Source organism: Lactuca virosa, chromosome 1, assembly GCF_052849685.1.
Source record: "Lactuca virosa cultivar CGN04683 chromosome 1, Lactuca_virosa_CGN04683_v6, whole genome shotgun sequence".
NCBI lineage: Eukaryota > Viridiplantae > Streptophyta > Magnoliopsida > Asterales > Asteraceae > Lactuca > Lactuca virosa.
In genome coordinates, this window is record NC_136426.1 from 74,917,710 (window position 1) to 74,934,126 (window position 16,417).

The 16,417-nt window shown below is 38.3% G+C and overlaps 1 protein-coding gene and 1 pseudogene across 2 annotated transcripts; both read left to right on the forward strand.

Moving 5' to 3' along the window:
- Window positions 1-815: 815 nt before the first annotated feature.
- On the forward strand, window positions 816-2,805 carry LOC145146900 (tetrahydroberberine oxidase pseudogene; annotated as a pseudogene).
- Window positions 2,806-8,993: 6,188 nt separating this feature from the next.
- On the forward strand, window positions 8,994-11,041 carry LOC145146916 (tetrahydroberberine oxidase-like). 2 transcript variants are annotated; one of them, XM_079075037.1, is made up of 2 exons: window positions 8,994-9,671; window positions 9,738-11,041. In XM_079075037.1, the coding sequence occupies exons 1-2, from the start codon at window positions 9,200-9,202 to the stop codon at window positions 10,817-10,819; spliced, it is 1,554 nt and encodes a 517-aa protein (XP_078931163.1). In that variant the 5' UTR covers window positions 8,994-9,199; the 3' UTR covers window positions 10,820-11,041. The 2 variants fall into 2 exon arrangements, with proteins under 2 accessions (XP_078931163.1, XP_078931162.1); XM_079075036.1 differs by having other exon boundaries at window positions 8,995-11,041.
- Window positions 11,042-16,417: the final 5,376 nt, after the last annotated feature.

The following is a 16,417-nucleotide window of genomic DNA, read 5'->3' on the forward strand; positions in this document are numbered from 1 at the left end:
ATCAATTTTCATTTAATTAAGACCTTTTAAGAATTCAAATCACCAAGGTCCTTCTAGGGTCGATCGGTTTTTCTAACTCCATTTGAGTTCACCGTTAAATACTAATTATAACCCCATATGAAGTCATCATCCTCTCCATTCTTTATAAATTAGACAATGCCATATATAGATCAGAGTCACCAAGTTATTGTATATTTTGTAAGAGAAATTAAATATCCTTCTACTTTTGTTCCTATTATCTTTTTACCTATTTTAGATTGTGACAAGTGTCATTAAATTTAATTTAAATTTGATTGAGATGTTAAGTTTAGAGACACTTGTTATCATCTTAAATAGGTACGAAGAAAATTAGGAACAAAAGGTAAAATGATTTTAATTAGTGTTTTCATTATTTTCTCCACTGACTTTTGATTCAAAGGGTATAATTGAAATTTTCAAACTTGTAATTACTTGTGAATGGTGGTCGTTAACAGGAAGCACATATCTTAAACACTTTTGAGAATTAAATAAGTATATTTGACGAGATTAATACCTTAAAAACTATACTATCCAGACCGCAATTTTCTAGTTGAAAACTTGAAACGGAATCTACGTTAACTAAATCAAGTGTATCACAGATAGAGAGCGGAATTGACTATTCCATTAGGAATCAGAATGTGAGGTCGCAATTTACCATTTCAACTCAATGTGTTTAGGTCAGCATTGACTAAAGAATTTTGTTTTTGTTTTGTGAATCCTTATGTGAATTTAGTTTAAACACACAGACACACAGACAAACACAACATATATAATCTAAAATTAAGGATAATCAATTTAGCTTTTAGTATGAAGACATCACTTATGATGGGAATCAATTTTCATTTAAAACCTTTTGATAAATTCGAATCAGCAAGCTCCTTCTAGGTTTTTTCTAACCCCATTTGAATTCACCATTTTTATAGCCCCATTTTGAAGTCAACTCTATGCCCTATAGTCTTTATAAATAAGACACTGACATCGATATTCAAACCCATCAAATTAACATGAAGAAGTCTCAAATAAGCTCCTCTGTCGTCTTCCTCCTGGTTCTTTGTCTTTCCTTTTGTAACTCATGGGCAAACTTATCTTCCCTTGTTGATGTTACACCAGGTACGGAAAATTTCATGAGTTGCATACAGCCCAAATCCAACAATGTCACCTCCTTCTCTCAACTCATTTTCACACCTGTGAATGCTTCTTTCATTCCCATTTGGCAAGTCGCAGTGCAAAACACTAGGTTCCTTAAACCCTCCACTCCTAAACCATCAATCATCGTGACACCTGTGGATGAAACACTTGTCCAAAAGGCTCTATTCTGCGCAAAGAAACATGGATACGAGATCAGGATCAGGAGTGGGGGCCATGACTATGAAGGCCTATCATACACTGCTGATGTTCCGTTTGTTATGCTTGATTTCACCAACATGAGGTCTATAGACGTGGACGTAGCTAACAGGACCGCATGGGTCCAGCCAGGTGCTGTGCTTGGTGAACTCTATTACAGTATTTCTCAGAAGACTGACACCTTGTATTTCCCGGCAGGTGTTTGCCCCACGGTGGGTGTTGGCGGGTACATGGGCGGTGGTGGCTACGGAAACCTACTGAGGAAATATGGTACTGCTGCTGATAATGTTTTGGATGTTCGCTTTATGGATGTCAATGGAAATATTCTCGACAGGAAGTCGATGGGTAAAGATTTGTTTTGGGCAATACGAGGAGGCGGTGCTTCCAGTTTTGGAATCGTTCTTGCATGGAAGCTCAGGTTGGTTCCAGTTCCAGAAAAAGTAACTGTATTCATACTGAATAAAACTTTGGAAGAAGGGGCAACCAAAAATTTCCATAAATATCAATACGTTGCGCCAACTATTGATAGAAATCTACACATAAGGACTCAGGTGTTTGCCGAATATATTGGCAACACCACCAAGAAAACCATACGAATTATTTCCTGACCTCGGTGTTAGACGAGAGATTTGTGAAGAAATTAGAAGCATCCAATCGACCGTTGTGTTTTGGGGCTTGCCAAGCTCCACCCCAATCGAGATCCTCACGAACCGGTCTGCTATAGCCAAGCTGAACAATAAAAGTAAATCAGACTATGTCCGGACACCAATTCCCATACGCGGCCTAAGAAAGATATGGAGAAAGCTCATGCAAAACGACGGATCGGCACTTCTCATGATCAATCCTTTTGGCGGAAGGATGGCTGATTACTCGGAGTCAGCAATTCCATATCCTCATAGAGCTGGGGTGTTGTTACAGATTCTCAAGACTGTTAATTTTAACGGTCAAACTTCAGACACAACCCCTACATCGCTCAAGAGGATAATGTGGCTGCGAAGCTTGGACGAGTTATTGACGCCTTATGTGTCAAAGAACCCAAGAGAGGCATATTCCAACTACAATGATTTGGATTTGGGTGTTGGAAGTTCTAATTATGAAGAAGCCAGTCCTTGGGGTGAGAGGTACTGGAAAAGGGACAATTTTCAGAAGTTGATTCGAATCAAGGCCAAAGTTGATCCGAATAATTTCTTCCGGCGTCCACAAAGTATCCCTGTTTTCTAACACCTCTCTCTACATGCGACACCATTTTCTTGAAAAAGGATCAAATTTAGGGTTTTACTTCTTTTGTTTTTTTTAATAAACTATCAATACGTCTAACGTACTCATATCGCTCTGTTTTAAATGAATATCTAAAATTAATTGTTAAATGATTGTAATTTACATATGAATTGGTTATGATTTATTCTAATAGATACATTGTTTGGTTATTATATTTCTTGGTTATACTTTGTGTTGACGAATAAATATGATGTATTTAATTCATAAGACGTCTTCGATAATTTCTAATTTAGGCTTGGGTTTAAGTTGGATGATGAAAACTATCCTATGTTGGAACTCGTATGGTTGATAAAAACTTATTGTATAAGTACTTGTTGGTGGACTTGTATATTGTATGGAGCATATCATAAGCAAACTACATATATGTAATGTTATATGAGGGGTCAAGAAAGGAAGGATATTAGTGGAGTTCTTTGTCCGGTCGCAAAACCTTGTTTCTAGCAGCTCCAAGTACAATAACATACTCAAACCTTGTTTCTAGCAGCTCCAAGTACAATTACATACTCATGAACTTGGGGTCAAGAATGGGATGACTAGTTATAAGGTATAAGACCATTCGTTGGCGGCTTTGTGAATGTCACACGTTGGTCAGTATGTAGATGCCTACTGTGTATTTTTGTCAGGACCCTTGATCATTGGATACAACGAATGGTCTTTGTTGTGTCTTTCAATATTGTATTTCATAATATTTATTTTGTATTATAAAATGTAAGTAGATTGCTATTGTTTGAACTTTTCCCAAGAAAATAGTCTGTATATTAAATATGGACGTGAAAGTAGGTTGCTATTGTTTTCCCTTTCCTTGACCACTAGTTTAAACTGATTGTTAATAATAATGCTCTTAATTATAAATTGTTTGATGCTTGGTATTATCATTGTTACTAAGTAGTAATTAACCACTAAACCAAATCATGTCACATGTATTTTGGATAAATGAGTTTAAGAAAATGTTGTTGCTGGAATGTACAAAATACGTGTAACATCCCGATGATAAGGTACTTCTAATTTCAACCCTATAATTTAATTATGTTGCATTTTGGTCCCTAAGTTCAAGAAAGTGTGCAAAAGGAGCCCTAGTGGCATTTTTGTAATTTGGCCTTCGGAGTACGCTGAGCGTACTAGGGCGTGCCCTAGTACGTAGGGCGTACATCAGTGTACGCGAGGCGTACTTGCCAATTAAGGAAACCCTAATTTTTAGGGTGTGACTCATATTTAAGCACTCTTATGGCCTCATTTCATTCACCTTAGCTGCCTCCATCCCTCTCATACGTTTGTGCAACCCTAGTTTCACCTTGAGGAGCCTTTTCAAGCTTAAAAGTGTGTTTTTGGTGCCTTAGAAGAAGGAGGAAGGAATCCAAGTTTATCTTTAAGGAGTGGAACACTTGGATCTGAGATTTCTACATCTCTTGCAACCTTTCTAAGGTATAAAGCTTGTAACTTTATCCCTCTAGCATATAGATCTAGATTTGGGTGTCTTTATGGACCTTTTAGTCCCAAAATGTTAGATCTTGAATATGGCATGCTCTTGACCTTTGAGTTGTCCTTTCAGACCCTAGGAGGGTTCTTAAGTCATAAAAATGGGTTCCAAATGGTTAGTTTAGCTTCATGCATCATTTAGAAGTCCTTCATGGAATAAGATCTTATGTTAAGAACTTTTTGGACATGCTAGGTCATAAAATTTGAGACTTTATGACTCCTACGAGGATTTTAGCCATGGATCTGAATTATGGATGTAAGAGCTTAAGCCATTAAGCTCTTAATAAAGTTTGGGACTTGCGATGGTACGCCCCGCTTACTCAGAGTACGCCCTGCGTACGAGGTTAACCACCCTGATGGTGGTCAACTGCGAGGCTGCGTGTACACCCAACGGACCTCCGGAGTACGCCCCACGCACGCACTCTAAGTTGACTCGGTTGGGTTGACTCAGTTGATCTAGTTGGTTTGGCCATTTGACTTTGACCAAGTTTGACATTGAGGGTATTTTGGGAGTTTGATGGAATTTAGTCAGTGGTGGGAATAGGTCTCGGTTAGAGAGATGAGATTCAGAGTTGGGACCTCATCAACTTTTGTTCAGTTTGTGAGGTGAGTTTTCCTCACTGTACTTGCATGTCGAAGCCACCAAGGCCGAATCATTGGATTCGATATCCTGTTATGCATGCTATTGTACTGTAGTGATCTATTAGATCAATATCCTTGTATATAGGATGATGCTATGCTTAGTAATCTGTAGATCTGTCTTGCTGTCTGTAGACTGTTATATGATTATCTGCTATATGTGCACATGTTTGGTTGGTGGTTGAGGCTTTACTGCTTTTTACGCGATCCAACAGACCGAGGGCATTCCAACCCGATGGTTGAGTGGGCCTGAGGGTATTCCATCCCGAGGATGACAGGACCCGTTGTGTATTGGCATTCCAACCTGATGGTTGAGGGGCCTGGGGTATTCCAACCCGATGGTTAACTGGACCCATAGTGTATTGCATTCCAACCCGATGGTTGATTGGACCCGACATGCTGTTATCGTATATGTTATTTGTTTGTGTGTTGGTATTTTGGAGGATCTCACTAAGCATTGGCTTACAATTTTGGGTTATATTTCAGGTACATCAGATGACCGCGGGAAGGCGAAGGCGTGACCGTACACATCCTCATATTTTGACTTATGATTTTGGGAGACTCTGATGTTGAAAATGTTTTGAAAACTATGTTTGTAAACGAATTGTGAATTTGGGTTGGTTTTAAAAATTTTGAATTTCTTGTGATTTTTATGGATGTTACAAGTTGGTATCAGAGCCTTGGTTTGAGTAAATTGGAGGAACACTCGTGCGAATCCAGTCTCAAACTAAGGAAAAAGATTTTAAAAAAATTAAAATAAAAAAATGATTTTCAAATTGTTTTCAAATAATAAAAAAGGATGCGATGTGTACGATCAGCCGGAGCCAGTAAGTCGACCCCAAATTACCACACTGTTATTTGATCTTGTGATATATTAGAACATTATGCTAATGATAGGCCAGAGATCTTCAGGAATTGCATGATAGAATTTTCTGATTATATGATGCCTGATAGGCAAGGGTTCTTCCTTATATGAAACTGACATCATTACTGTAGTTGCTTAGTGTATGCATCATAGTTATACATAACTAAGATTCTATAGCCTGAGAATGTTTGGTTTGATCTTATTTCCTGTTCTTGTCTGATGAAGGACTTAGGGTAGGATCAGATATTCGACTGTCTATAGGGTCAAGTGTTATGTATGATTAGCATATGCGAGTGCTGCCGGGTTGGTGGAAGTTTCATAGATGAGTTGTGTGGGGTCAGCCGACCAGTTTCATGATGTTAGCCTTCCTCTAGGGAGTGAGGATTGAGTGTATGCGTTTTCAAGTGTGTATTTTTAGGGTTGTTGTGATGGTCCTTGAGACAAATACGGGTAGCTGTGGAAGGTAGTATGGGCCCATACTATTGGAAGCACAGGACCCGTACGTGTAACAAGGAAGTCACAACCCCTAGCGATTTGTTGGGAGTTGTTTCCCCTGGTATGATATGTATGTTATTTGATATCTCCTTGGTTTATTTTCAATATGATGACGACGAGACGATTTGAGACAGGATCGGGAGCTGGCGGCCAGGATGGGCCAGCTGTGTCTGAGGACAGAGAGATCCTCCAGGAGGAGGTTGTTGCTCACTTCCGAGCACAATTGCCAGAGATGTTTGGGTCTATTAAGACCGCCATGGTGGAGTACTTTGACGAGTGTTATGCTGCTTTGTTTGCGGCTGTTGCAGCCACCGCAACCGTTTCAACTGCTGGGATTGGTGCTGGGAGAACCTTTCAGTATCGGGACTTCGAAAATACGAAGCCCCCAACTTTTGATGGAGTTCAGGATCCGATCATAGCCATGAGGTGGCTGTCTGACATCGATGGATGCTTTTTCACTTGCTCTTGCCCAGCTGATCCGAGGGTCAGGAGGTGCGCTCTGAACCTTTTACGAGACCTCACTCCTTACCATCCAAAGCCACTATTGCCTACTACGATAATGTAAATATTGCCTACATGTCTTCTAGTCCGGTCAAACATCAAAAGTCAAAGCACGTTGAGATCGACATCTGCTTCATTTGCAATGTGGTCCTGTGGGCCATGTTCAAGTTTTACATGTCACTTATAATTAGTCCACGTAATATACAAATATCTTTACCCAAGGGCTTCCTTCTACAATATTTCATGAGTTCAAATCTAGTAGGAACATTTAGACTCTTCATCCTAATAAAAGAACGGGGACATGTTAGCGTGTTAGTGTATTTGTACTAGTAATTGTATTACGACCTATTCTAGGCTCATTATCATGTAATGCCCGCTTTTACATTGTATTTATATCTTGTAATTCCCGCCTTTATATTGTGTTTATGTGTGATTAATGTGATAATCCATTATGCAAAAACATACGAATTATTAGTTACTAGCACTTATGATCGGGTGTCAAGTAGGTGCAGAGGCCTTAACATTCACCGACTTATTTGGAGGATTGCCCAAATATGACCATCTTACGATTAATAATAATATCTTGTTTTTCTAGGTTCAACTTCCCGCCCGCCCCAATAAAATTTGGTTGTTTAAATGTTCGTCTATGCTTTTGATCAGTTTGGAGTGTTTAAATAGGTTTTCGAAAACTTTAAATGCAAAGGCTTATAAACAATTTGCCACCCTATCATACTTGTCTAGTCATAAATAGCGGGTTGATGCACCGGCAAAACGAAACATAAACTAGCCTTAAACGACACTTAGACAAAATAAAATGATTGAAAATTAAATATGGAATTTGCCAGTGAGTATTATAAGAATAAGACACCATCTCAAGACACCGTGAAAACAATTTTCTAATCAATGACGTCCATTCTAACTTTTTCATTGCTTCTAACAAAACTTTTGCCAAGTCTTCGAATTAAAGCCCTCCATATCATTAGCCTAATATTTAATATCATAGCTTTAATCAACCTCAACAGTCTGCATGCATGTCGTGGTTCAAACTATATGAGAAAAAAAAAAACAGGAAGCACATATCTTTCATTGACTTTTATTCCTTCGTTGACTTTTGACTCAGATGGTATTATTGACATCTTCAGAACTTGTAATTATAAAAGTAATAGCTCACCCTTAACAAGAAGCACACATCTTACATTCAATAAAAAGCTAAACAACGTACATTATCTGAAAGCAATTTCATATCATCTATGCCGCAGTTTTCTTGTTGAATTTGAATCTATTATAACTAAATCAATTGCATCTTAGATTCTATTTGACTATTCCATTAGAAATCAGAATGCCAGGTCATATTTTACTATTTCAACTCAATATGTTTAGATCAGCAATTATGGATGTTGACTAAAGAATGCTGTTTTATGGATGCATATTTCAATTTAGCTTTACAAACACATACATACATACATACATAAATACATGCATGCATACGTGTACATACATATATAACTTAAGTTTAGGATGATCTAATTTGCTTTTAACACGTACGCCACTTATGATCTTAATCAATTTTCATTTAATTAAGACCTTTTAAGAATTCAAATCACCAAGGTCCTTCTAGGGTCGATCGGTTTTTCTAACTCCATTTGAGTTCACCGTTAAATACTAATTATAACCCCATATGAAGTCATCATCCTCTCCATTCTTTATAAATTAGACAATGCCATATATAGATCAGAGTCACCAAGTTATTGTATATTTTGTAAGAGAAATTAAATATCCTTCTACTTTTGTTCCTATTATCTTTTTACCTATTTTAGATGGTGACAAGTGTCATTAAATTTAATTTAAATTTGATTGAGATGTTAAGTTTAGAGACACTTGTTATCATCTTAAATAGGTACGAAGAAAATTAGGAACAAAAGGTAAAATGATTTTAATTAGTGTTTTCATTATTTTCTCCACTGACTTTTGATTCAAAGGGTATAATTGAAATTTTCAAACTTGTAATTACTTGTGAATGGTGGTCGTTAACAGGAAGCACATATCTTAAACACTTTTGAGAATTAAATAAGTATATTTGACGAGATTAATACCTTAAAAACTATACTATCCAGACCGCAATTTTCTAGTTGAAAACTTGAAACGGAATCTACGTTAACTAAATCAAGTGTATCACAGATAGAGAGCGGAATTGACTATTCCATTAGGAATCAGAATGTGAGGTCGCAATTTACCATTTCAACTCAATGTGTTTAGGTCAGCATTGACTAAAGAATTTTGTTTTTGTTTTGTGAATCCTTATGTGAATTTAGTTTAAACACACAGACACACAGACAAACACAACATATATAATCTAAAATTAAGGATAATCAATTTAGCTTTTAGTATGAAGACATCACTTATGATGGGAATCAATTTTCATTTAAAACCTTTTGATAAATTCGAATCAGCAAGCTCCTTCTAGGTTTTTTCTAACCCCATTTGAATTCACCATTTTTATAGCCCCATTTTGAAGTCAACTCTATGCCCTATAGTCTTTATAAATAAGACACTGACATCGATATTCAAACCCATCAAATTAACATGAAGAAGTCTCAAATAAGCTCCTCTGTCGTCTTCCTCCTGGTTCTTTGTCTTTCCTTTTGTAACTCATGGGCAAACTTATCTTCCCTTGTTGATGTTACACCAGGTACGGAAAATTTCATGAGTTGCATACAGCCCAAATCCAACAATGTCACCTCCTTCTCTCAACTCATTTTCACACCTGTGAATGCTTCTTTCATTCCCATTTGGCAAGTCGCAGTGCAAAACACTAGGTTCCTTAAACCCTCCACTCCTAAACCATCAATCATCGTGACACCTGTGGATGAAACACTTGTCCAAAAGGCTCTATTCTGCGCAAAAAAACATGGATACGAGATCAGGATCAGGAGTGGGGGCCATGACTATGAAGGCCTATCATACACTGCTGATGTTCCGTTTGTTATGCTTGATTTCACCAACATGAGGTCTATAGACGTGGACGTAGCTAACAGGACCGCATGGGTCCAGCCAGGTGCTGTGCTTGGTGAACTCTATTACAGTATTTCTCAGAAGACCGACACCTTGTATTTCCCGGCAGGTGTTTGCCCCACGGTGGGTGTTGGCGGGTACATGGGCGGTGGTGGCTACGGAAACCTACTGAGGAAATATGGTACTGCTGCTGATAATGTTTTGGATGTTCGCTTTATGGATGTCAATGGAAATATTCTCGACAGGAAGTCGATGGGTAAAGATTTGTTTTGGGCAATACGAGGAGGCGGTGCTTCCAGTTTTGGAATCGTTCTTGCATGGAAGCTCAGGTTGGTTCCAGTTCCAGAAAAAGTAACTGTATTCATACTGAATAAAACTTTGGAAGAAGGGGCAACCAAAAATTTCCATAAATATCAATACGTTGCGCCAACTATTGATAGAAATCTACACATAAGGACTCAGGTGTTTGCCGAATATATTGGCAACACCACCAAGAAAACCATACGAATTATGTTCGAAGGAATTTATCAGGGCACAAGGGACACATTGCTTCCGTTGCTGGACGAAAAATTTCCTGAGCTCGGTGTTAGACGAGAGATTTGTGAAGAAATTAGAAGCATCCAATCGACCGTTGTGTTTTGGGGCTTGCCAAGCTCCACCCCAATCGAGATCCTCACGAACCGGTCTGCTATAGCCAAGCTGAACAATAAAAGTAAATCAGACTATGTCCGGACACCAATTCCCATACGCGGCCTAAGAAAGATATGGAGAAAGCTCATGCAAAACGACGGATCGGCACTTCTCATGATCAATCCTTTTGGCGGAAGGATGGCTGATTACTCGGAGTCAGCAATTCCATATCCTCATAGAGCTGGGGTGTTGTTACAGATTCTCAAGACTGTTAATTTTAACGGTCAAACTTCAGACACAACCCCTACATCGCTCAAGAGGATAATGTGGCTGCGAAGCTTGGACGAGTTATTGACGCCTTATGTGTCAAAGAACCCAAGAGAGGCATATTCCAACTACAATGATTTGGATTTGGGTGTTGGAAGTTCTAATTATGAAGAAGCCAGTCCTTGGGGTGAGAGGTACTGGAAAAGGGACAATTTTCAGAAGTTGATTCGAATCAAGGCCAAAGTTGATCCGAATAATTTCTTCCGGCGTCCACAAAGTATCCCTGTTTTCTAACACCTCTCTCTACATGCGACACCATTTTCTTGAAAAAGGATCAAATTTAGGGTTTTACTTCTTTTGTTTTTTTTAATAAACTATCAATACGTCTAACGTACTCATATCGCTCTGTTTTAAATGAATATCTAAAATTAATTGTTAAATGATTGTAATTTACATATGAATTGGTTATGATTTATTCTAATAGATACATTGTTTGGTTATTATATTTCTTGGTTATACTTTGTGTTGACGAATAAATATGATGTATTTAATTCATAAGACGTCTTCGATAATTTCTAATTTAGGCTTGGGTTTAAGTTGGATGATGAAAACTATCCTATGTTGGAACTCGTATGGTTGATAAAAACTTATTGTATAAGTACTTGTTGGTGGACTTGTATATTGTATGGAGCATATCATAAGCAAACTACATATATGTAATGTTATATGAGGGGTCAAGAAAGGAAGGATATTAGTGGAGTTCTTTGTCCGGTCGCAAAACCTTGTTTCTAGCAGCTCCAAGTACAATAACATACTCAAACCTTGTTTCTAGCAGCTCCAAGTACAATTACATACTCATGAACTTGGGGTCAAGAATGGGATGACTAGTTATAAGGTATAAGACCATTCGTTGGCGGCTTTGTGAATGTCACACGTTGGTCAGTATGTAGATGCCTACTGTGTATTTTTGTCAGGACCCTTGATCATTGGATACAACGAATGGTCTTTGTTGTGTCTTTCAATATTGTATTTCATAATATTTATTTTGTATTATAAAATGTAAGTAGATTGCTATTGTTTGAACTTTTCCCAAGAAAATAGTCTGTATATTAAATATGGACGTGAAAGTAGGTTGCTATTGTTTTCCCTTTCCTTGACCACTAGTTTAAACTGATTGTTAATAATAATGCTCTTAATTATAAATTGTTTGATGCTTGGTATTATCATTGTTACTAAGTAGTAATTAACCACTAAACCAAATCATGTCACATGTATTTTGGATAAATGAGTTTAAGAAAATGTTGTTGCTGGAATGTACAAAATACGTGTAACATCCCGATGATAAGGTACTTCTAATTTCAACCCTATAATTTAATTATGTTGCATTTTGGTCCCTAAGTTCAAGAAAGTGTGCAAAAGGAGCCCTAGTGGCATTTTTGTAATTTGGCCTTCGGAGTACGCTGAGCGTACTAGGGCGTGCCCTAGTACGTAGGGCGTACATCAGTGTACGCGGGGCGTACTTGCCAATTAAGGAAACCCTAATTTTTAGGGTGTGACTCATATTTAAGCACTCTTATGGCCTCATTTCATTCACCTTAGCTGCCTCCATCCCTCTCATACGTTTGTGCAACCCTAGTTTCACCTTGAGGAGCCTTTTCAAGCTTAAAAGTGTGTTTTTGGTGCCTTAGAAGAAGGAGGAAGGAATCCAAGTTTATCTTTAAGGAGTGGAACACTTGGATCTGAGATTTCTACATCTCTTGCAACCTTTCTAAGGTATAAAGCTTGTAACTTTATCCCTCTAGCATATAGATCTAGATTTGGGTGTCTTTATGGACCTTTTAGTCCCAAAATGTTAGATCTTGAATATGGCATGCTCTTGACCTTTGAGTTGTCCTTTCAGACCCTAGGAGGGTTCTTAAGTCATAAAAATGGGTTCCAAATGGTTAGTTTAGCTTCATGCATCATTTAGAAGTCCTTCATGGAATAAGATCTTATGTTAAGAACTTTTTGGACATGCTAGGTCATAAAATTTGAGACTTTATGACTCCTACGAGGATTTTAGCCATGGATCTGAATTATGGATGTAAGAGCTTAAGCCATTAAGCTCTTAATAAAGTTTGGGACTTGCGATGGTACGCCCCGCTTACTCAGAGTACGCCCTGCGTACGAGGTTAACCACCCTGATGGTGGTCAACTGCGAGGCTGCGTGTACACCCAACGGACCTCCGGAGTACGCCCCACGCACGCACTCTAAGTTGACTCGGTTGGGTTGACTCAGTTGATCTAGTTGGTTTGGCCATTTGACTTTGACCAAGTTTGACATTGAGGGTATTTTGGGAGTTTGATGGAATTTAGTCAGTGGTGGGAATAGGTCTCGGTTAGAGAGATGAGATTCAGAGTTGGGACCTCATCAACTTTTGTTCAGTTTGTGAGGTGAGTTTTCCTCACTGTACTTGCATGTCGAAGCCACCAAGGCCGAACCATTGGATTCGATATCCTGTTATGCATGCTATTGTACTGTAGTGATCTATTAGATCAATATCCTTGTATATAGGATGATGCTATGCTTAGTAATCTGTAGATCTGTCTTGCTGTCTGTAGACTGTTATATGATTATCTGCTATATGTGCACATGTTTGGTTGGTGGTTGAGGCTTTACTGCTTTTTACGCGATCCAACAGACCGAGGGCATTCCAACCCGATGGTTGAGTGGGCCTGAGGGTATTCCATCCCGAGGATGACAGGACCCGTTGTGTATTGGCATTCCAACCTGATGGTTGAGGGGCCTGGGGTATTCCAACCCGATGGTTAACTGGACCCATAGTGTATTGCATTCCAACCCGATGGTTGATTGGACCCGACATGCTGTTATCGTATATGTTATTTGTTTGTGTGTTGGTATTTTGGAGGATCTCACTAAGCATTGGCTTACAATTTTGGGTTATATTTCAGGTACATCAGATGACCGCGGGAAGGCGAAGGCGTGACCGTACACATCCTCATATTTTGACTTATGATTTTGGGAGACTCTGATGTTGAAAATGTTTTGAAAACTATGTTTGTAAACGAATTGTGAATTTGGGTTGGTTTTAAAAATTTTGAATTTCTTGTGATTTTTATGGATGTTACAAGTTGGTATCAGAGCCTTGGTTTGAGTAAATTGGAGGAACACTCGTGCGAATCCAGTCTCAAACTAAGGAAAAAGATTTTAAAAAAATTAAAATAAAAAAATGATTTTCAAATTGTTTTCAAATAATAAAAAAGGATGCGATGTGTACGATCAGCCGGAGCCAGTAAGTCGACCCCAAATTACCACACTGTTATTTGATCTTGTGATATATTAGAACATTATGCTAATGATAGGCCAGGGATCTTCAGGAATTGCATGATAGAATTTTCTGATTATATGATGCCTGATAGGCAAGGGTTCTTCCTTATATGAAACTGACATCATTACTGTAGTTGCTTAGTGTATGCATCATAGTTATACATAACTAAGATTCTATAGCCTGAGAATGTTTGGTTTGATCTTATTTCCTGTTCTTGTCTGATGAAGGACTTAGGGTAGGATCAGATATTCGACTGTCTATAGGGTCAAGTGTTATGTATGATTAGCATATGCGAGTGCTGCCGGGTTGGTGGAAGTTTCATAGATGAGTTGTGTGGGGTCAGCCGACCAGTTTCATGATGTTAGCCTTCCTCTAGGGAGTGAGGATTGAGTGTATGCGTTTTCAAGTGTGTATTTTTAGGGTTGTTGTGATGGTCCTTGAGACAAATACGGGTAGCTGTGGAAGGTAGTATGGACCCATACTATTGGAAGCACAGGACCCGTACGTGTAACAAGGAAGTCACAACCCCTAGCGATTTGTTGGGAGTTGTTTCCCCTGGTATGATATGTATGTTATTTGATATCTCCTTGGTTTATTTTCAATATGATGACGACGAGACGATTTGAGACAGGATCGGGAGCTGGCGGCCAGGATGGGCCAGCTGTGTCTGAGGACAGAGAGATCCTCCAGGAGGAGGTTGTTGCTCACTTCCGAGCACAATTGCCAGAGATGTTTGGGTCTATTAAGACCGCCATGGTGGAGTACTTTGACGAGTGTTATGCTGCTTTGTTTGCGGCTGTTGCAGCCACCGCAACCGTTTCAACTGCTGGGATTGGTGCTGGGAGAACCTTTCAGTATCGGGACTTCGAAAATACGAAGCCCCCAACTTTTGATGGAGTTCAGGATCCGATCATAGCCATGAGGTGGCTGTCTGACATCGATGGATGCTTTTTCACTTGCTCTTGCCCAGCTGATCCGAGGGTCAGGAGGTGCGCTCTGAACCTTTTACGAGACCTCACTCCTTACCATCCAAAGCCACTATTGCCTACTACGATAATGTAAATATTGCCTACATGTCTTCTAGTCCGGTCAAACATCAAAAGTCAAAGCACGTTGAGATCGACATCTGCTTCATTTGCAATGTGGTCCTGTGGGCCATGTTCAAGTTTTACATGTCACTTATAATTAGTCCACGTAATATACAAATATCTTTACCCAAGGGCTTCCTTCTACAATATTTCATGAGTTCAAATCTAGTAGGAACATTTAGACTCTTCATCCTAATAAAAGAACGGGGACATGTTAGCGTGTTAGTGTATTTGTACTAGTAATTGTATTACGACCTATTCTAGGCTCATTATCATGTAATGCCCGCTTTTACATTGTATTTATATCTTGTAATTCCCGCCTTTATATTGTGTTTATGTGTGATTAATGTGATAATCCATTATGCAAAAACATACGAATTATTAGTTACTAGCACTTATGATCGGGTGTCAAGTAGGTGCAGAGGCCTTAACATTCACCGACTTATTTGGAGGATTGCCCAAATATGACCATCTTACGATTAATAATAATATCTTGTTTTTCTAGGTTCAACTTCCCGCCCGCCCCAATAAAATTTGGTTGTTTAAATGTTCGTCTATGCTTTTGATCAGTTTGGAGTGTTTAAATAGGTTTTCGAAAACTTTAAATGCAAAGGCTTATAAACAATTTGCCACCCTATCATACTTGTCTAGTCATAAATAGCGGGTTGATGCACCGGCAAAACGAAACATAAACTAGCCTTAAACGACACTTAGACAAAATAAAATGATTGAAAATTAAATATGGAATTTGCCAGTGAGTATTATAAGAATAAGACACCATCTCAAGACACCGTGAAAACAATTTTCTAATCAATGACGTCCATTCTAACTTTTTCATTGCTTCTAACAAAACTTTTGCCAAGTCTTCGAATTAAAGCCCTCCATATCATTAGCCTAATATTTAATATCATAGCTTTAATCAACCTCAACAGTCTGCATGCATGTCGTGGTTCAAACTATATGAGAAAAAAAAAACAGGAAGCACATATCTTTCATTGACTTTTATTCCTTCGTTGACTTTTGACTCAGATGGTATTATTGACATCTTCAGAACTTGTAATTATAAAAGTAATAGCTCACCCTTAACAAGAAGCACACATCTTACATTCAATAAAAAGCTAAACAACGTACATTATCTGAAAGCAATTTCATATCATCTATGCCGCAGTTTTCTTGTTGAATTTGAATCTATTATAACTAAATCAATTGCATCTTAGATTCTATTTGACTATTCCATTAGAAATCAGAATGCCAGGTCATATTTTACTATTTCAACTCAATATGTTTAGATCAGCAATTATGGATGTTGACTAAAGAATGCTGTTTTATGGATGCATATTTCAATTTAGCTTTACAAACACATACATACATACATACATAAATACATGCATGCATACGTGTACATACATATATAACTTAAGTTTAGGATGATCTAATTTGCTTTTAACACGTACGCCACTTATGATCTTAATCAA

Coding starts and splice junctions, on each gene's coding strand:
- LOC145146916 (XM_079075036.1), top strand. CDS start 9,200: ATGAAGAAGTCTCAAATAAGCTCCTCTGTCGTCTTCCTCCTGGTTCTT.